The sequence below is a fragment of the Hemicordylus capensis genome, chromosome 4 (assembly GCF_027244095.1).
Source record: "Hemicordylus capensis ecotype Gifberg chromosome 4, rHemCap1.1.pri, whole genome shotgun sequence".
NCBI lineage: Eukaryota > Metazoa > Chordata > Lepidosauria > Squamata > Cordylidae > Hemicordylus > Hemicordylus capensis.
Window position 1 is genome coordinate 268,024,041 of NC_069660.1, and position 22,255 is coordinate 268,046,295.

At 41.9% G+C, this 22,255-nt stretch overlaps 1 protein-coding gene across 15 annotated transcripts in view; it reads left to right on the forward strand.

The window, feature by feature from the left end:
* The window catches only part of SULF1 (sulfatase 1), a 198,483-nt gene that overhangs the window by 100,510 nt on the left and 75,718 nt on the right, over window positions 1-22,255 (forward strand). For 14 of the 15 annotated variants that reach the window (XM_053250517.1, XM_053250522.1, XM_053250520.1 and 11 more), the window contains 2 exons: window positions 1,236-1,471; window positions 14,492-14,731. In XM_053250517.1, coding sequence (XP_053106492.1) covers window positions 1,300-1,471; window positions 14,492-14,731 — 412 coding nt within the window. In that variant the 5' untranslated portion in view covers window positions 1,236-1,299. Of the gene's footprint in view, window positions 1-1,235; window positions 1,472-14,491; window positions 14,732-22,255 lie in introns of those variants that run through there. The other variant, XM_053250525.1, reaches the window with a different exon arrangement.

Sequence of the window (22,255 nt, forward strand, 5' to 3'; positions counted from 1 at the left end):
CTGATTTATCTCCTCCTATTTAATGTTGCATGTCTAAATATGAAGTCTCAGGTGTGGGAGGACTGATTGTCTGATGAGTTGTGTTCCATTCTCATTAAGGCTTGTGTCACAGTTTTTCCAAGCAGACTTTCCCATGGAATAAGTCTCCTGTAATTCTGTCTGCCCTCTGAGCTGTTGGATGACTTTTGTGTTTTTAAAAACCACAGTGGGTTAAGCTTTAAATTTCAGTTAGCATCACCACAAGTTTTCTCCTCTTGGCAGAGCTTCTGTCAACAGAGCAAAGAATGCTGAAGCGCAAGTGGCTAACCTTTTGAGCCGCAAGCCCAATCAATCATTTCCCCGTTGTAGGTTTAAGTCTGCCACAGCACAGAGACCCCTCCTGAGGTTGCATTAGGGCTTACAATAGCGGGGCTGCTTGACTGACAGATACTGAGAAAGGGTTCTGATAGGCTCAGTGAGCCGAATCTGGAAAGGGAGAATTGGGGACAAGGGCTTGTTTAGAGTTGCTGTGCATTATAAATGATGCATTTGGTCCCACTGCTGATTGATGATGGATAGGTATATGGGCTTTCACAGTGCCGGGTAAGATCATCTGGACTGTCACTTAAGATGAGCTCTCTGTTAACGTGCAAAAGAGAAACAGAGTAGCCACAACTTATGTTAGAGTTCATGTTCTGACCGATAGCTGTGCCTCTTTGCTTCAGAAGTGCAGGTGAGTTTACCTGCCATTTGCAGGTGTCATGGGGCTAATTTGTGCCATGGGGCTCAAATTAACATTCATTTTTCAATGATTTCAGGAATGTAATATAAATGTGTGAGAAGGCGATGTAACATCAGGAATGTAATATAAATGTGTGAGCTTTGCTGATTTCTTAAGGAAACCTTAGCCTTGCCCATGAGGCAAGCACTCAGTTCAGTAAATAAGCAAAATAGATTTTAATTGACTTCTTTCTTTCAATGCTGCTAAGAACGGGTGTCTAGTGTGCTACATTCAGGCTCTTCCCTCAACCCCGCCCCCCTGCTTTTTTTAGCATAAGAAGAATTGAGATGTTTGCTCACTTAGGGTTTATTCTAAAGAGGTTTCAGTGGAACAATTAATTACTCTACCAGTATTTTGTGTGGTGGTGGTGTTGTTTTTAAGAAGTATTAAATGTAGGGGCAGGGGAAGTGAAGCCATTGCAATTGACATTTGCACAGTTTTGAACAGGGTTTTTCTCTTTATTTCTTTTCTGCAGAACTTGAACATTAAGGCACATAAACGTTTGCACAAGGGTTTAACTGAAGTATTAGAAAGATACAATGAATCATTATTGCATTGCACTTATGTGGACTGTGCTTGGCACTGAATTGCTAAGAAGTTTCGGTACTACTATCAAATCCCCAAGGTTTCGAGGACGTGTGCAGCAGGAGCGAAAAAATATCCGACCAAACATTATCCTTGTACTCACAGATGACCAAGATGTGGAGCTTGGTGAGTCATTGTTATGATTTGCAGCATAATTTCACTCAATCACTTTTGTGTGTGTTTTAAAATTACTTTTTACTCTGTAAATGATCCTTAGCATGTTTGCCTTTCCTGCACATTATTATACATACTTGACAGATTTGGAAATCCTGTTCCACGAAGAACAAAAAACTACTTCCATTTTTACACTGCATATGATATGACTTAATGATATGACTTAGTACTTCCAGTGACTGTTGCTGGTATCTATCTTACGTTTCTGCTTAGATTGTGAGCCCTTTGGGGACAGGGAGCCATCTTATTTATTATTTCTCTATGTAAACCGCTTTGGAAACTTTTGTTGAAAAGCGGTATATAAATTGTTGTTGTTAATTGATTCCTATTTGGTTAAGAGGTTGCAGAATCAATACTTGTTAATGTTCAACTACCTCTGATTAAATGAAGCACTTTAAAAAAACTGTGCTAACAAGGTTTTTTTTGGAAAAGCAGGAAGCTACCCATTAACAGCAGTTAATTTTGCTAATAACGATCCATTCTTCTATAGCATTTGAAATGCTGGATATAGATTCTCTTGTGTGTAAACTTTTTCCACCACTCTGTACTGTTTGTATAGAGTAATGTTTGTTATGAATATTAATACAAGGACTGTGGCTGACATCCAGAATGAATTATTCATTCTGCTCATAAGTAGTTTGGATGTTGGCCTATAACAACTTTGTTTTTTAAGGTGGTTGTATGTTTTTATCCCAAGAGATGCAAGGCAGATCCACCCATAGAAGTAGATCTTTGCATAAGAAATCAGGATCCCATGCTAATTCCCTGGCTGGTGCAGGATCCTTCTGCATGGTGTTGTGAATTGAGGTTACTTGGCTGGAGGTCTGCAATGAGGGCTGTGCACGCAGTTCCAGTGTTGGAAGAGAAACCACATACATTGCCCAACGTGCTGGGGACAGAGGGAGTGTGGATCTGCGCCCGCATCCTATCTGCTCATGAGGCTTAACTAAACTCTGCACAGTATGAATGTAGATTCACTTTCCTATTGCTCTCATGGTTTAGATGGGAATGCCCATCCCCATGCTGTGTCTGAGGCCTCTGCATGTGGGTTCTACAACACGTAACTAGTTGCATACTTTTTGTTGTTTGTATATTACTTTTTAGTGGAGAAAATTTGGTTTACTTTTTAATAAGGTTCCCTGTCCCTAAAGGGCTCACAGTCTAAATAGAAACACAAAATGGACACCACCAGCAGCCACTGGAGTCACAATGTAGTGGGGTTCAATAGGGCCAGTAGTTCTCATTTTGCTAAATGTTAGAGAATCACTACTTTGAAAGGTACCTCTTTCCACAGCTGCAGGGGCCAAATACCTGCTGCTTATGTTCAGTGGGATTGTATCTCTATGCTTTATGTGTCAAGCTTCCAAGTACCCAGGTCACAGGGCCACAGCAAACACCTGCTTCTTCTCACAAGCCTCAGAGGTTTCAGGGTTACAACACAAAAAAGGGGTTGGTTCCACTCACACAACCACTACTAGAGTTCCCTTCTAATTACTCTGAGTCATAGGGCACTTGCCAGCATAGGCCCTCCTCAGTTACTGGCCCCTCATCATTGGCCTGTTCACTCTTTTATATAGTTCCTGACAGCTCTGGCAATTCTCATGAGATTTTGTCTGAAAAAGAGATCTCATTCCGAAATCTCACAAGACCTCAATACCTTCTGATAGAGTAACAATCGAAAGAGGCCCCATCACCTCTTGGACAGGGCCATTCTGGAGGTCCAGTAGGCCTCATTGCTACTGCCCACAAATTGGGTAGTTACACAGGCTTAGTGGCATGATGGCTGGGCTCTTCCCCATACTTGGTAAGTTTTTCCACATTTCCATGCCCCATACCTGTCATGTCCCAACTTTATGACTGGCAGGCGAGAGGAACCACCACCACTCTAGCATGTTCTATAAAATATGGAAGTTGTATTGAAATTAATAGGATAAGTTCATGAGCTTGTCCTATTAATTTCAATAGGGCTTCCATTGAATACATTAGTGAGGCTGTCAGCCACTGTCCATAGCAGCAGACATGTGCACTTTAACTTGCTTCACCAACAACTAGGTAATAGGATTTCTGCTGACGCAGAGATTCATACACACTTTTCTAATTACCTATTTGCTGGTGCAGCAAGTCACAGCAATGCACCATTGTTGCTGGAAGAAAAGTCAATATAAATGTTGGGAGCAGAATATAAGCCTTTAAGAAAATAGTACCAGCAAAATTTATAGTTTTATAAGCCACAAAAATGAGTTGACTGATTCCTGGCCTTGCAGCATCCTAGGTGAGCATGTTCTGCTACAACCACCTCCATGGCATGTTGATGGCCTATACCATGCTAGAGAGGTGGTGTTTCCTCTCACCTGCCAGTCATAAGCATAGAGATACAGTCCCATTGAACATCATGCCATGCCACCCGAGGCCTGGGAAAAACACTGGTGCACTGCAGCTCAAAGCAGCTCACTGTTTGGTAGTGTGTGTTTACATAGATTACATAGGAAGCTGCCTTACACCAAGTTGACCATTGATCCATCTAGCTCAGAACTGTCTACACTGACTTGGCAGAAGCTCTCCAGGGTTCCAGATGGTTATTTCACAGACCACCTTGAAGATGCCAGGAACTGAACATCCTACATGCAAAGCAGATGCTCTGCCAGTGAGCTGTGGCCCCATCCTATGTGGTGGTACTAGAAGGTCTTGTCTTGGATCCCAAACTGCTGCCTTAGCAAGCAATTCAAAGACTCAAAAAATATTAATAAAGAAGATTTGTTGTGGTCAGTACTTTGATAGATTTCTGTACCGCCTTTCATAAAATTATCCCAAGGTGATTTGATATTCGATACTTGATATTTTTCTTCTGATTTCAACTTATAATTTAAAATTTAATTTCAAATCTAGTACAGGTTGAGTATCCCTTATCTGGACTGCTTGGGACCACAAGTGTTCCAGATTTGGGAATATTTGCATAATGAGTTACCTTGGGCATGGGATCCAGAGCGCCCAAACAGACGCCAACAGAGCAGGCACCAAACTGAGCAGGGAGTAGAGGAGAGGGGCTTTCCCTTTTCCCTCTAGCACCAAAGCGAGAACATCAAAAACATTAAAAAGCTTCACAATAAAAACAGAGCCACAACTAGAGAGAATTACAGACAAGACCCCTGTCACTAACAGCCTTCTGAAATAAGTAAGTTTTGACTACATGTTTAAAAGCATCAGAATTGGGTATCTGCGAGTCTGCTGAGGCATTTTGTTTTTTGTTACATTGTGCTATCCGGATTTTGGAGCATTCTGGATTTCGGATGTCCAGATAAGGGATACTCAACCTGTATAGTCTAGTTTTTCTTATTTATTTCTCTAATAGGTGATATAGTGTTGCCATTTATTTTTATTTTTAAAATGTGTATCCTGCCCTTCAGTGTAAAACGTTTCTGGAGTGGCTTTCAGCAATAGCATCTAAAAGCAGTAACGAACGAATAGAAAAGAATGAAATAGCAGGATAAAAATGGCAGTAATTAAATGCATTCCATCATAGATTAAAAGTTTGGACAAATAAAAAGAACTTCACCTGGCACTGTAAGAATATCAAACGAAATGCCAGGCCAGCCTCCCTGAAGAAGAGCATTCAATAAATGGAGTGCTAGAACGAAGAAGGCCCTCTCTTCAGTCACAGTCTATCTTGCTGAAGATAGCAGGACACTAAGAGGAGGTCTTCCAATCACTGTTCCCTCTAAGGCGTGCATGTGTGTGCGTGCTCACACATTTTTTTTTATGTCTGCTAAGTCAGCTTTAGATCCCGCTCATGCTCAGTCAAGAAGGCACTGCTCTGAATGCATGTGCACACACACTGCCTTGATACTCCCCCCAGAACAAAACTCATTCCACACACAGATGAAAAAGAAAGAGAGAGAAAACACTGCTTCCAATGAAGACATTGATACACCATCAGGTTGATATGAGACATAAAGGTATTTCTTTATGTAATCTGGTCCCAAGCTGCACAGGCTTTAAAGGTTAACAGCAGCCAGAGGAGCTCTTACCCCTGGACTTTGGGGCTGAAGTCCAGGGCCTCCACAGCCCTAAAGGCCCCCCCAAATCTTCTTTAGTCTGTCCCAGGTGGTGTGGTCACCTGGCAGAGCATAATGATGCTTAATTTGCAGGGGAGGGAACCTCCAACGGCCTTTAGGTCCAGGCCCCAAAATTACCTATGTGCACCTCTGACAGCGGTGGTTTGAATAGTTCTCAGAAATGGACAGAGAGCCGGTACTGCACTTAGAACACTGGTGAGATGGATTCCAAGTTTGTTGTCTTGGTTAGAAACGGTTTCATTTCATTTCATTTCTACACCACCCAATTCAACAGCTCTGGGCGGTTTACAAACTAAAACAAAATATAATCATTCAAAAATCAAAGGCAAAACCATAACCTCTAAACAGTTTAAACAGTTTAATGAAACTGCTCTGGAGTGTTGGCTATACACTCCGGACTAACCTTTGGGCTTGTGTGGGGAATCAGCGAAGCAAGAAAAAGCAGTTCATTACAGAATAAACTTGTGCAAAGCTTCAGGCTTGGACACAGGTTTATTTGGGGTAATAGGGGTATAAAAAGGAAATATTGATAAGAACACAATATTGACTAATAAAAAAAACTAATAAGAGCAATAATAATAAATTGAAGCTCATGGAAAGGTGTTTTAGTTTGAGATCCAAATTAAAATTTGGATCAACTCAAGGCTGTTGAGAGAAATGGGCCTTTAGAGAATAGCTTTAGACTTAAAAGAGAGCAAGGAGGAAGCAAAAGACTTTGGAGAAGAGGTTGGTTAATGTACTTGGATCCTCTCCGATGGTGTATCAGATACTTGTTGCTCAGCCGGTGCTGAGGGACCTCTCTCCCCATGTGCCACTCGTGAATCTGGAAGCCAATAAAAGTCTAAAGGTGAACTGATCCCAGGAGACCAGTTCCCTGATGCAGTCAAGCATTCTGCACAGATTGGGCCTGGAAACCACGGCCAGCCTAGAGGCAGAAAGTGGGATGGGTACGAGGGCCAAGGTGCAGTCAGATGGAATAGCTGGTGCCCAGACATACGCACATGCAGTGGGTGAATCCAGAGAAGAGATACACTGCTTGATGGTGTCTGTGGCAAATAGACAGAGGTCTGCTTTGGGGTCAAATGCTGACCACCCCTTGTCGGTGATGGGGGTGACATTCTCAGTGGACAAAATAATACATTTTGTCCTGTTCAATTCTAGGTGGGTTTGCTCTAGAGCACAATGAAGTGAAAGGGTTTAGACAACCTTTATGTAAAAACCTTGAATAGGTGGACTCAGAGTTGATCTTGTGTCAGGAAGACCATCTGGGCAAAAGATAAATATATTTCTTTAGCAAAATGAGTGTGTTCCCTGTGCTTACATAGGAACATAGGAAGCTGCCTATGTTCTGAGTCAGACCATTGGTCTATCTAACTCAGTATTGTCTTCACAGACTGGCAGCAGCTTCTCCAAGGTTGCAGGCAGGAAACTCTCTCAGCCCTATCTTGGAGAAGCCAGGGAGGGAACTTGGAACCTAGATGCTCTTCCCAGAGTAGCTCCATCCCCTAAGGGGAATCTCTTACAGTGCTCATTTTTCTAGTCTCCCTTTCATATGCAATCAGGGTGGACCTGCTTAGCTAAGGGGACAAGTCATGCTTGCCACCACAAGACCAGCTCTCCTCACTTATTTCATGCCAACCATTAACACGCACTTAGGGGGATGAGCCTCTTGCAATCTTATCTGCTCTTCCTGTAAAAGTGATTAGCTTAGAAAACTAATCCTTTGTGCCAACACTGAGATGAGTTTCGGCTACTCATTTCAGAGAAATGGCTTCTCCTTAATTCCGGGCTACTCAGCGGCCTTCTCTGTGCATGAACAGAGAAGCACAAGGAGTAGTACTCTTTCAGTCACGGGTTAGACTTGACCTGGAGTTGCCTTCCCGTGCTATCTACCAAGAGACTTATTCTTGGGAGTTAGCCCATATAGGTAAATGGTGAGCCTGTGATCCCATGATTCAAAATGGAAACTACAAGCCTCTCGTTCCAATTCACATGTAGGGGTGCTGCTGGGAGCCCCCAAACAGGCTGTTCACTTAATATAACCTAGTCGCTATATTTTGGAACAAGCTATATTTTGGAGGGACAGTCTTCAGTGGCAACATTATAGACTAACCTGGAGGTTACAGAATTTGGATTCCTACTGTCAGGACCTTTATGTCCAGGAGTAGCTGCAAGCTGCAGCTGGCACATCAGCCTTAGCTGGTAGAAGTCACTTGGTTCTACAGGGATCACTTTGGCTTCTCGTAACAAAGCTAAATCCAGAAGTACCCCCAAGCAATGAACTTTATTCTTTATGTGGAATGCAACCACATCAAGACCTGGCTGACAGCCATTTCCCTGAGCAGACAAACCACCTACCCACAGAATCTCCACCCTTTCAGGATTGAGCTTCAGTTTGTTGGCTCTCATCCAGCCCATTATGATTACCGACACAGATTCAGCATAATTGGAATCAACTGATTCAAACATAAAGGAGAAATTTAAATAAAGTTGAATATTATTGGTAAACTAATGATGATGCCTAACTCCAAATCTCTGGATGATCTCATCCAGTGGATTTCATGTAGATGTTTAAAAAAACAAAAACAACCACTGGTGGAGTAGCAGCCCAAGATATTCTGGCACTTGAAGCAGGGCACACAAAAAAAGACCACTCCCTTCCCTTGGTCTTGCTTCTAACTGGCAATGCAGCAGTGCTGATGAATTGTGCCCAGCCAGCAGATGGGCAAATAGCAGGTGGTGGTGGTGGTGGTGCTAGTGGTGCTCTTCCTCCTCCTCCTGTACTGAATTTCAAAAGTAGGACGACAGTATAGGGTTAGAGCTTCTCTTCTCCTCTCAGTGTACCAGCAGCAGAGAGCAGGTGAGGAGGGGGCAATGGGATGTCACTACAGCTAGATAAGAAAGCCCTGTAATAAGATGAAACCCTGCAGAATCCCACAGCACAACTGCCATGAGGCTGAATGGTAATCCTCAGGGCTGCTCAACTTTGGCCCTCCTGCAGATGATGGCCTACAACTCCCATAGTACATGGCTATTGGCCACTATGGCTGGGGATTGTGGGAGTTGTAGTCCAAAAACAGCTGGGGGTCTAAGTTGAGCAGGCCTGCAAACACTACCTTCTGAAATCTAACCCGCAATAGAAGCAGAACTACTACGACACTTTGCCCCCAACCAACAGGCCTGTCTAGAATACCATAGTCAATGATATTGAAAGCCACTGAGAATCAACAGGGTTGCTCTCCCCCCTCTAGGTATGTTTATCAGAGCAACCAAAATAAGGCCTGAAATCGCAATGAAATGGATTCAGAGAATTGGTGTCATCCAAGAATGTCTGGAGGAGTTGTTGCTGTTATTAACATTTATATCCCGCTCTTTCTCCAAGGAGCTCAGAGCAGTGTACTACATACTTAAGTTTCTTTTTCACAACAACCCTGTGAAGTAGGTTGGGCTGAGGGAGAAGTGTCTGGCCCAGAGTTACCCAGCAAGTATCATGGCTGAATGGGGATTTGAACTCGGGTCTCCCTGGTCCTAGTCCAGCACTCTAACCACTACACCACGCTTGTCATGATAGACAGTCAACGCATGAATAAAATAACCTCTGATACACACCTGGAATATTCTCACAGCTGTGATGTTAACCTTTGTTGAAATGATGGTCATAGGAACATAGGAAACATAGGAAACTGCCATATACTGAGTCAGACCATTGGTCTATCTAGCTCAGTATTGTCTTCACAGACTGACAGCGGCTTCTCCAAGGTTGCAGGCAGGAATCTCTCTCAGCCCTATCTTGGAAAAGTTTGTATGGTTATGTGGAAAAAGACAAGAGTATCTCTTCTAAACAGCAATGGGACAAATTGTGGAAATGGACGTCGGATGTAACCCCCCCCCCCCCGATTACCTGTGTTTGTTTGTTTGTTTGTTTGTTTATGTAGCACATTTTTATACCGCCCTAACCCAAGGTCTCAGGGCGGTTCACAACAAACAAATACTAAAAACAATTTAAAACAAATAATAACAATAAAAAGTTTAAAAATTAAAAAGTTAAAAAGCTAAAAGTTAAAAAGCTTGGGTAAAAAGATAAGTCTTTAGACCCCTTTTAAAAGCCATTAGAGATGGGGAGATTCTTATTCCCACGGGAAGTGCGTTCCAAAGTCTCGGGGCGACAACAGAGAAGGCCCGTCCCTGGGTGTTCACCAAATGACATGAAGGTAGCCACAGACGAGCCTTCCCTGATGAACGTAGTGGACGATGGGGATCATGCAGAAGAAGACGCTCTCTTAAATACCGTGGGCCTAAGCTGTTTAGGGCTTTATAGGTTATAACCAGCACTTTGTATTTTGCCCGGAAACCTATTGGCAGCCAGTGCAACTCCTGTAATATAGGAGTAATATGGTCTCTTCGAGATGACCCGGAAACCAACCTGGCTGCCGCATTTTGTACTAGTTGTTGTTTCCGGACTACGTACAAAGGCAGCCCCACATAGAGCACAATGCAGTAATCAAGTCTGGAGGTTACCAGCAAGTGTACTACTGTTTTGAGATCATGAACTTCAAGAAACAGACGCAGCTGGCATATCAACCGAAGCTGATAGAAAGCGCTTCTGGCCACTGCCTCAACCTGGGAAACCAGGGAGAGGTGTGTATCCAGAAGCACTCCCAGACTGCGTACCTGTTCCTTCTGAGGAAGTGTGACCCCATCTAGAACAGGTAGATCAATATCACTTCCCGAGTGACGACCGCACACAATAAGTACCTCCGTCTTGTCTGGATTCAGTCTCAGTTTGTTATCCCTCATCCATCCCATTACTGCTTCCAAGCAGGCATTCAGGGAGGATATGCCTTCTCCTGATGATGTTGACAAGGAGAAATAGATTTGGGTGTCATCAGCATACTGATAACACCCAGCACCAAATCTCCGGATGTGCCTTGAAATCCCCCACCCCCGAGTTACAGTACTACCTGCATATACTTCATAACCTTGTGGGTTTCCAAATCCTTGTGTGTAAATCTTTGTAGATATATCATGTACAAACAACCACTTTGTATATAATTGTGCTTTGACAACGTACTGTATGCTTTGGTAGTTTGTTGGTTCAATAAAAAAATCTTGTCCTATTAAAAAAAAATCTTGTCCTATCTTGGAGAAGCCAGGGAGGGAACTTGAAACCTTCTGCTCTTCCCAGAGCGACTTCATCCCCTGAGGGGAATATCTTGCAGTGCTCACACATCAAGTTTCTCATTCAGATGCAACCAGGGCAGACCCTGCTTAGCTATGGAGACAAGTCATGCTTGCTACCACAAGATCAGCTCTCCTCTCCATTTTTGAAAAGTTATTTCAAAAAAAAAATGTTTTCATTTTTGAAAAGCTTATTGTAATAATAAAACTCTTGTCAGCATCTGGTAGCTGTGCAGAGAATCTTTGCTGTCTGTGCTACATGGGTGGGTGTAGGCTACATGGAGGCCAGCAAGCTGTTCTACAAATAATTATTTTCACATCGTTTCTTTCAGGGTCCCCACTTTCATGTTTGCCCCTCTCCCCAGCATCCTCTGGAGTGAGGGAGAAAATGAAGAAAATAGGGAAGAGTGGAGCTGGGGGTGGTTCTTTGAACCTCTCAGCTCAGTTATAGCTACACCCCCAGTTTCTTTCCAGAATGAGATGAACAGAACATTCTTGGGCAAGGGGAATTAGTTGGGTTGAAGGGCATGTATTTGTTCCTGTGATATATCCAAGATTTGAAACATTTTCAGAAGTTCCTGGCTTCTGTTTTACAAGACATGTTGTGACTTGTAATCTCTGCCTTCTGTTTTTTCACAGGGATCAAGATTTAACTAAGAAATTATACCAGCTTATTTGTGAATCCAAAACGTTGTTGCTGTGTTTCCTATGCAACCTATAGATACCAGTCAAATTATAACTTGGTGCTCCTGAATATCCATATGAGTTTCACTATGTTTCTTTAATGGTTTCAGGCAGGCAAAATGAAATGCATCAAATATAGGAATGATGCCTGGGGTTAATGCGTTGCAGAATTCTCTGTTGGTATTTCCATTACACATGATCTATTCTATTCTTTAATATGTAGGTTTGGCAACTTCTGTCTCCACAAAGAATCACTGTTTTTTTTTAACCTGACTAATTATTGGGTCCTATGCTTTGAAGTAAATTGCATGAATTCCTGATCACTTTATTGGTGGCATGATGTGCCATGTCAGTGACTACAGCTAACCAATGAAAGTGTAGAGAGCCATGTGCAGCCTTAATGACATACATGTGTGTGCAGAGGCGCTCTTACCCCTGGACTTCCGGGCCAAAGTCCAGGGCCTCCACAGACCCAGCCCCCCCCCAATCCTCTTTAGTCTGTCCCAGATGGTGTGGTCACCCGGCCGAGCATGGTGATGCTCAATTTGCAGGGGAGGGGGCCTCCAAATGCCTATAGGTCCAGGCTCCAAAATTATGTAGGGTGTATGTGTGTGTGGAGAGAGAGAGAGAGAGAGAGAGAGAGAGAGAGAATGAGAATGAGAATATGCATGTACTGTATGTATGTATATTCATACAGGAGTTCATGTATGTATGGTTTGCTGTCTGCCCTTCTGGAGAATTGTCAGTCATATATGAATGACTGAACATTCTCCAGAAAGACACAACAATCTGTATGTTCTGAGTGGATAATGAGGACAGCAGGTGCTGGCATAGACAACAAACAGTTTGCTCTTGCTCATACAGTTTAATAAATATGGGGGGGGGGGGTGTCAACAGTACAAGCAGTGCTTTAATACACTAGCATATCCCAGTGAAAAGATCCAGAGGCTAATAAGGGAGCCTAAGTTTCTAAACTACTACATCTCAGGGCTGTTCTATACATTAGTCTCCATGTGGTGCCACTTGAAATGGCCTCTGCATGGCATCTGTCTCACATCGCAGCTGTATGTGTGCCTGGCACTGCCTGGAGAATCTCTTATTGCCAGCAGACACATTATTGCTTAGAGATATCTAGTAGTGGGTGGTGGAAACTGTCTCCATAGGATAGCACACGGTATCCTGCTCTGCTTATTGCAGCCATCATGCAAAAATGTTTTCCAGAAGCTTCCCTGTAGAGAATATACTGTGTGGAGTGGCTTTCATTCTGCTGTTTAAAAAAGAATGGCAGAACTGTGCTACAAGAAAGCATGCTAATATTAGAGACCAACTTTTGCATTTCTAAACACCATTTAAGTTAGCAAATCCATATTGGATTGTCACCTTGGCATCCTGATAGTTTTCAAACATGAGAAGTTTAAATAAAGTTGCACACAAGGTATGCTCATGCTGAGCCCTGTGATGAGTTGGTGTTTTAGCAATGTACATTTTCCATCATTTCAAACTGACGTGCCTGTTTTGAGAAGTGTGTACATGAATGTGTTAAACTGAATGTGTATATAGTATTGATTGTAAATAACAATTGCAAACAGCTTAAATTCTGTTTAACAATTGAAGTTAACAGGTGTTCACAAAAGTAATAAGTGCCTGCAGAGTGCTGGTTAATTGGATTACTGCCACTGGAAAAGTTATTTTGGATGTTGGCAGATAATGTGCAGTGTGTAGCTCAAATGTTGAGTTTCAGTAGAAAGCTGAGGCAAGCTAGAGGGCTCTTTATTTCCTACCATCTTAACAAGCTATTCAATTAGGTTTTCGGTGACTGTACTCTTTTTAAAAAAAAAAAATTGGTTTTCCATTTCTAAAGCTTTCAAGCTTCCCAGCCTCTGAACTGAGAGCAAGCAGTACTGCTTTATTTTTATTCTGGAGATTTGGAAGGAAAATCCATTGAGCAATGAGACTTTTATTTGCATGTAAGAGCCCCTGGTGGCGCAGAGCCCCTGGTGGCGCAGTGGTAAAAACTGCTGCCCTGTAATCAGAAGGTTACAAGTTCGATCCTGACCAGGGGCTCAAGGTTGACTCAGCCTTCCATCCTTCCGAGGTGGGTAAAATGAGTACCCAGAATGTTGGGGGCAATATGCTAAATCATTGTAAACCGCTTAGAGAGCTTCGGCTATAGAGCGGTATATAAATGTAAGTGCTATTGCTATTGCTATGTATTTGGAAGATTCTGACCATAGGAGTATAAGAGTCTTCTGCACTAGTGTGATGTACTGGGCAAATCCTGTCCCCACACACAAATGTGCACATGTTTAAAAATTAATCTCCTGTTTTGTCTAGTATTTGGCATATGTATAATTAAGTAGCTATTGATTTACAAGGTTCATAAAGCCTCAACCTAATACTTTACGCATTACTGTAAAGATTACCTTGCAAGTACTATAGCATGGCAGTATAGCTCCCAGTAAGGACTTGGTTCTACTGCTGAAAGTAAACATTAAGCAGAAGAATTTTTTTCTTCTTCAGAGATTCAATCTACATTTAAGTTGGTTTTAAATTGCCATCTCTGTGTAAATTCTGACGATCAGAAAGCAAATTATTAGTTATTGCATGCTAACAAAATTATGTTGATATCTTTGAGCTTTTAATGTTCAATTTTTCCAACTGAAGTTCATAGCACATTCTCAAGTTTATTTTGCATCTTCCTGAAATCAGATTTATTTTATGTAATTCAGGAACAAAGGGGACTTGGAATTGTGGAACTGAATCTTGTGATCAAATCATCCCATCTGCAGGTGGTGCCTGCACCCCAGCAGCTACAAGCCTCTTTGTGCAATTGGTTGCAATTAAATATTTTGTTTAATTTCATCAAAGAGAATGTAGCAGATTATAGATAAGAGACCTACAGAGCTACATGGGCATGGAAGGTTTGCCACTGAATATTAACTGAGTGAACAATGAATTCTGTTTGGGTTTGTTGATGTTGGTTAGCAGTGGACATCATTAGTTCACTAGTTACTGATATGGCTGTTCGTTCTTTCAGGTTCCTTGCAAGTGATGAATAAAACCAGAAAGATAATGGAGAATGGAGGTGCCACCTTCATCAATGCTTTTGTAACTACCCCAATGTGCTGTCCGTCTCGGTCCTCAATGTTGACAGGAAAATATGTTCACAACCACAACATCTATACCAACAATGAGAATTGCTCTTCTCCTTCATGGCAAGCAACACATGAACCACGTACTTTTGCAGTGTATCTCAACAACACTGGCTATAGAACTGGTAAGATAATCTGCTTTGAACAGATAAAAATGTGCTTTCCAGGTTTAAATCTGTTTCATATGAATCGTATAAAGAGATAATTTTAATGTTCTATTGGATTTGTAGAGTACTATTATTGAGGAGAGCAATTGAAGGCCTAAACGTTTTTGTTTTGTTTGCAAGTACTGGGCGAATTCATAGATGGAAGTATCATGGCAGTCATGATAACTAGATGGAATCCATGTTCAAAGGGAGACCTCCTGCATACATGTGGTGTTTGAGTTTTATAGAAATATCTGGCTAGTACCTGTTGGAAAGAATGCTGGCCTATATGGACATTTGGGTCAGCCAAACTCCTCTTATGTTTATACACATGGTAAACAAGTGTGTTTACCAATGAGCATTGTTAAGATGGGAAAGTTTTTGATACAATATTTTCAAGTTGGATTCACTATTTCAGGTTTTCAATGGGGGTAAATGGGGTACACATTATCCTCTTGCCTCACTTGCATTCTACATTGTTGGCTCCCTCTCCAGGAGGGAGGAGTGCCAGGCAGCATCCTTCCCTTCTGTCCACGGGATTGGCTGGAGCCCATCACTCAGCCTGACTGACAGGTTCGGCAGTGAGGGAAATGCTAGCAGATGCTCAACGTCAGCATTGCCCTTGCTCCCAAGCCTTTCAGTCAGGCTGAGGGAGCGGGCTGATCCTGAGCATCTAGCCAACCAGTCGTGTGGAGAGGAGGACGGAGAGGCAGGGTCAGGTCATATGCTGTGGAGCCCTGACCATGAGCCTCAAGATGATAGGAGGAGGAAGGAAGCCACAATATAGTGTTTGGGGTTTTATGGCCTTATTCCAGGACAGATGCACTTCGCTTGTATCTTATTTCCCACCAACTTTGGAAGGATTGACTTCTGGAGGTCACAATTCTTTGCTGCTTATATGGGGTATCTGAGCTGAAGCTTTCAGATACGAGTACACTTTTTAAAAAAGGTTGGAAACCCCTGGTTTAGGGGGTCTATGTCGCAATGACATGGCAGCCATCACATTTGCTTTAAAATGATTAAAATAACATATCTTTATGTCAACATATCCTTATAAATAACACAAATATGAAAGGACTTCAAGCACTGGAACTTATGTCCTTGACTGAGCTGTGAAAAATAAAATCCAATACCACAATTTTGAGGTCATACTTTTAAATCCTAACTTGCCCCTGATTTCTCTATTGCAGAACAGGGTTATGCTAGTGAAAAAACATTTAATAAACTCTTCACTTTGGCAGCAGAGGCCCATTTCCCACATTATACTGACTACTTGGCTGACCCTAAAAAGACACACCATGCGGATGCTTTCCATGTGGGAAGCTGTTTCTAAATCAGCTCCTACATGGCTCAGGCCAATGTTAAGCTTACAAACAAAACCTCTTTTTTGGCAGAAGGAGTTTGCTTGTGTGGTTAAAACTTGGCTTGAATGCTCTGGGAGCTTCTTCACACAAACATTGCTTTGCGCTGAAAACTACCCACTAATGTAACATGTGGTTGCTGCTGTCACACATGAAGGGTTAACCCTAACCCTTCATGTCACACATGAAGCAGGCTTAACTGTGTGTGAATAGTGTAGATAACTATATACTGAAACAGTACTAAATTTTAATCTGGTTTCGGCTTGACTACCGGAAGCAATACCAGAAGTTTTACTCATGTATCAGTTATGGAAATTGAAGCATAAAATTATTTGTAATTACTTTAACTCAAGGTTATGAATAGTTGAAGTAGTTGTCTGGTTGTGGTAAGTAAGTCTCTTAAAGATTAGTGTATTTTACTCTATATCTTGTATTCAGAAGCATTCCTGTAAACTTTAGTATGTATTCGGGGCATCCATTAATCATATTGGTCTTCTTATTGACTTGGTTTCGGGTTTTTATTTTTCAAAAGGATTCTCTCAGTACTATCTAGACAAACAGTTGCTAATGAAGAACTGCTTAGACACACTTTTACTTGATCCAAGCATTCGTATAATTTTAGTGAACACAGCTGCATTGTCAGGTGTGACATTGTCTCTGACTGGAACACAGGGGTTCTTTGGAGCAGTCAATGGCAAGCAGAGCTCCTAACCCAGCTCCAGATGCCCTCCTCTCCTGCCCCTCCAAGCTCTGGGGAACACTTGGATAAGGCTGCACTTGGAGGAACCTGCCCTAGAGACCTCCAGTTAAGCGCCATTATTCCCACTGGATTCCCAGGAAGAGCACCACCGTTGAGCCTGGATGCAGATGCAGCAGTAGGTCTGGAGTGTTTGGCTGGGCTTATAATGGAGGGGTAGCCTTGTGAGGTGGAAGGGTCTTTTCAGGGGAAAAAGCAGAAGCATCCTTGGATGTGGAGACTAAGACTGAATAGCACTTGGAAGAGGATGGAAGCCTGCCCTCAGTTTAGGAGTCACAGTCACTGCCAGCCTTTGCTGGTGTTGGAGATGGACTTCCCATGCATCGACCTTTTGCACCAACTATCCTAATGACCACTAAGGGCACTGGGAGTAGAGATAGTGAGTAAGGGTCTCCCTAACTATTCTACCTGCCTCTATGACCCCTGATATGACTCTACAGATATTTCCTGTGCTGAGTCTGAATCCCTTCCTTTCCTCTTAGAAAGCAGATGGAAACATCTCTCTCTCTCCCTGCCTATTCATTATGTAGTTCTATAGATTACGGTTAGGTCTTTCCTATCCAAAGTGTACTTCACCAATAAATAATTAGTATTTAATTCTACAAGAATCTCCATGTGTCTTCTATAAACAGCTGCAACAACTAAACTCTACAACTACCCTGTAACTGGAGTGAGCAGTTTATTTAGTGCTCTGCTAATTAATCTAGGGGTAAAAATTACAACCCCCAACAGCTGGTACAACAGTTCTCCCTGATTGTGCTCTCTCACCTCTGCCTCCATTTCTGTACCTGGTGCAGCAGCAGGACCAGCCTTTGCCTACTGGGGCAAAGCCCCCACCACTAGGAGCTAGGACAATAGTAACCTGTCTTAGCTTTTCAACTTACTCTTCATTTTTGTTATTAATAACAGCTTATATTTATATAGCACTCTAATTTATTTAATTAAATTATTTAAAGTGTTTCACATAAATAATCCAATTCTGATACTTACGCACTACTAGATTATTATTATTTATTTACACAGTCAGACAGGTGTTATTGATTAGTTTGTTTATCCAGATATCAAGTCTTTCCCAAGGACCTGGGATGGCTGAATTTTATTGTCAATTGTTATAGATATCGTCGCAGAATATAGGCTGTTCCCAGTAAAGCTGCTTTTTGTAATTGGCTGATGGTGAATATACCAGATATAACTAGTCGAGAAGAAAGAAAACCAAGTTAAAATAATCAACATAGAAATACCAGGGGATAGCAGAATAGAAGAAAAAGAAATAGAAAAAATTACCAAATTCAATTTCAATTTGTAGATCTTTGTAAGGCTGTGGCAGAAAAAGACCAAAATAATCCCAGTGTTAATTGGCACCCTAGGTGCAATCCCAAAACAACCTGAAGGGCACCTCAACACCATTATTATTTCTTGTTTACACAGTCAGACAAGTGTTATTGACTGGTTCGTTTTATCCAGACATCGAGTCCTTCCCAAGGACCTGGGATGGCTGAATTTTATTGTCAATGTTGTTGTTGTTATAGATATCGTCATTTTAGTATCCATGTGTGAGGCAATGAATCGAAGGCTTTCTTGTAGTCAATCCATGCAACACTTAAGATTTGTTTTTCTTCTCCTGCAGTTTTCTAAACTCATTTTGTCAATCAGCAGCTGGTCTTTTGTGCCTCTGGTGTTCGGGCAATTTCCTTTCTGTTCAACTGGAAGCTGTTTGTTAGTTAATAAGTGTTGCATCACTTCATCTGCTATTATTCCAGTTAATAATTTGAACATGGTTGGCAGGCAGGTTATCGGTCTATAATTACTTGGAACTGCACTTTTTGCTGGGTCTTTCATAATGAGATGAGTTTTCCCAGTTGTTAGCCATTATTATTATTATTATTATTTATTTATTCAATTTCTATACCGCCCTTCCAAAAATGGCTCAGGGCGGTTTACACAAAGAAATAATAAATAAATAAGATGGATCCCTGTCCCCAAAGGGCTCACAATCTAAAAGAAACATAAGACAGACACCAGCAACAGTCACTGGAAGTACTGTGCTGGGGGTGGATAGGGCCAGTTACTCTCCCCCTGCTAAATAAAGAGAATCACCACGTAAAAGGTGCCTCTTTGCCAAGTTAGCAAGGGATCATGCTGAAATGTGTTAACTCCTAGGGTTAAGACTTTGAGTGCTAAGGTTATTTCAATATTAAACCCTATATGAAGTTCCCTAAATAATGTTTGGTAGGAAAAGGATTTTAAAAAAAAAAAAAAAGAGGAGAAGCAGTACAGAAATACATTGAAGACAGTGCATTGAACACAGAGAATACATTGACAAGCCAATTAATGAGGTATAGTATATGCTTATACTCAAAGTTAAAACCTATAGATAGATAAATAAAACTTTGAATTAATCACATATCTTGAAAAGTCAAAGAGAAGGAGAGATGCATCAGAGAAAAAAAGTGGGAGTCAACATTTAGAATCTTTGAGGCTTTGAGAATCTACCCACTCACCCAGCAAAGGGTTCATTTGAGATCTTAGAAACAATGTCCAGAGACATTTTCTCATACAGGAGAGACCAAACAGTGCTGGGACTGTAACCTTGAAATACCTAAGAAAAAGTTTCTGCGCAAAGAAATCTCTCCAAACTGAAATCCTTCTGCATAGACCTCACCGCAGCTGAAAGCGAAGTAGTTCTATTAATACACACACACACACACACACACACACACACACACAGAGTAAACAGCTGAAGCAAGTAAACTTTCAAATAAAATTAAAACTTTCAGGTTTGTTCTATTAGAGTCTTCTAAATTTATCTCAAAGTAAAACACGTCTTGACTGTCACTCCCCATACCAATTATCCCTCCAAATCTATAACAAGATCAGCATTCAAACAAACAAACAAACAAACAAACAAACAAACAAAACAAAAAAATTAGGAATGGGGAATATATCTTCATCACTCCAGCTCTGCCAAGTAGGAGGTATGGAATCCTTCATAGTAAAGTCACAGTCTCAAACTCCTTCCCAACACTTTCGTTTCTCTAGTCAGAGCTTGGGTAGATAGTTAATGACGAAAGGGTGATTATTCAGCCATAAAACACTTTGTCATCCATGCAAACAGAAGGAACTGTAAATGGAACTTTTCAGAGCAGTCAAAGTCAAATCCTCCCAGAAAGCAGGTAAACAGAATTTGTCCAGGTAGGGCTTTGTAAGACAGACATGAACTGGTTAGATATGTGGTTCTACAAAAACAGTAAAATGAAAAAACCAAGTCAAAAGAGAGGAAACGAGCCATTCTTCTATCCAAGCCTGTCTTCTTCTCCATTCCTCTTCTCCATTGCAAATACTTGTCTGCTGGAAAGTTTGAGGTGTGGGAGGAGGAGGAGGTTCACGAAGAGATAGGGAGGGAGAAAAAACCCATAATAATCTCCAACGAATGCTGTGAGTAATTTAGAGTTCAAGGAAAAAAAAGAAATAAGTAATTGCTGGGATATCAGATTTTTCAAAGAATTCTTCAAGGCAAAACTGAAAGCTGTTAGCATTGGAATGCTGAGATCTCCAGCAAAGTAAAAATAGCAAAAAGTAAGCAAGAGCTTTCAGTAAAGGGAAGGGAGAAAAAACACCGTAAATCTGCCAAACTCATGGCCGTGGACATCTCAGAGATTTATTAGTAAAGATAAAAAGAAAAGAGCAGGTCGTTAGTGATTAGGCAGTGGAAAGCCTCTCTTCATTCGGTCCGATGATTGCAGGAAGGTCTCTCCAGATGTTCATCCAGGGTTTTCCAGACTTTTCAGGGTCTGAAGACCCCCTAGACTCCCACCTCTATGAGGAGGACCAAGACCCGCACACATACCAACCTCCATCTGACCGATGGAAGGTGATAAGACCAAACGATTGATGAAAACCCTGACAGGTGGTTTAGTCAGGAATGTTGTTCTTGATGCCATCTTGCTTTCTCCCCCAGAAGTTTACTTTCACTGGTGGCACCCCATTTGTGGAATACCCTCGCCAGTGAGGCTTATCTGGCATCATCATTTTGTTATTTTATATGCCATGTGAAGACATTTCTGTTCACTCGGGCTTTTAAAATTTGATTTTTAAAGAATTTTTAAAATGTTCACTGCTGTATTTTCTATTGTAATTTGTTGTGTATTATGTTTTTAGTGTTGTGCTGTTGTGAGCCACTCAGAAAATAATTTGTTATGGGGAGGCTAACAAATCAAGTTTGATTATTAATTATAGAGAATAATGATGCAGATGATACAGATCCCCAGGAAACTGTATGGGGCCAGTGCTTTTTAATTTATTCATAAATGATCTAGAAGTTAGGGTAAGCAGCGAGGTAGCCAAATTTGCAGATGACACGGAACTATTTAGGGGTAGTGAAATCCACAACAGATTGTGCGGAACTCCAAAAGGATCTCTCCAAATGGGCTGAGTGGGCAACAAAACTGCAAATGTGGTTCAATGTAAGCAAGTGTAAAATGATGCATATTGGGGCAAAAAACCCCAGCTTCACATAGACGCTGATGGGGTCTGAGCTGTTGATGACTGATCAGGAGAGGGATCTTGGGGTCATGGTGGACAGTTCATTGAAAGTGTCAAGTCAATGTGCGGCAGCTTTGAAAAAGGCCAATTCCATGCTTTTAATCATTAGGAAGGGGATTGAAAATAAAACTGCTAATACTATAATGCCTTTATACAAAACAATGGTGTGGCCACATTTGGAGTACTATGTAATAGGGATGTGCAAACAGGTTCAGTTCGATGGTCCGGTGTTGAACCAAACACACACCCCCGGTTCAGTTCAGCACCAGACTGGAGCCCTCCCCCAGCCGTTCGGGGAAGTTTGCGATCTTTTTTTTACTTATCCCCTCTGAGGAGCTTCTCTGATGTTGCGGGGGGTAGTAGTGGTGTCTCCAGAAGTTTCCCTCCCACTGCCAGCCTCCATTATGTTTCAAATAGGCCTGTTTGGGCAGTCTTCGGCCCATTCTGGGCCTTACCCCTGTGGCTGCGGCCACTTTGGAAGCTGCTGTGCATGCCCAATAGGCCTTTGCATTGCCTGGGTCATGACCCGAAGACCATCCAAACAGGGGTAACGACAAAAATAAATAAAAATAATTTTTATTTTTTTTAAAGATCGGGGATGATGATGAAAGACCGAGGAGCGGTTCAGTTCGACACCGGAGCATCGAACTGAACCTGGTCAGCTGGTTTTGTGCACACCCCTTCTGTTTAAGTTCTGGTCACCATATCTAAAGGAGAACATTGTAGACAGGGCAGATTAACCCTTTTGCTGCCCGCAGGCAGCCAAGGATTTTCTGCCCCTACTGCCAGCGAAGATGATAGGGGTGGCGAGGATGAAGCCCCCCCTTTACTTCTAAACTTTGC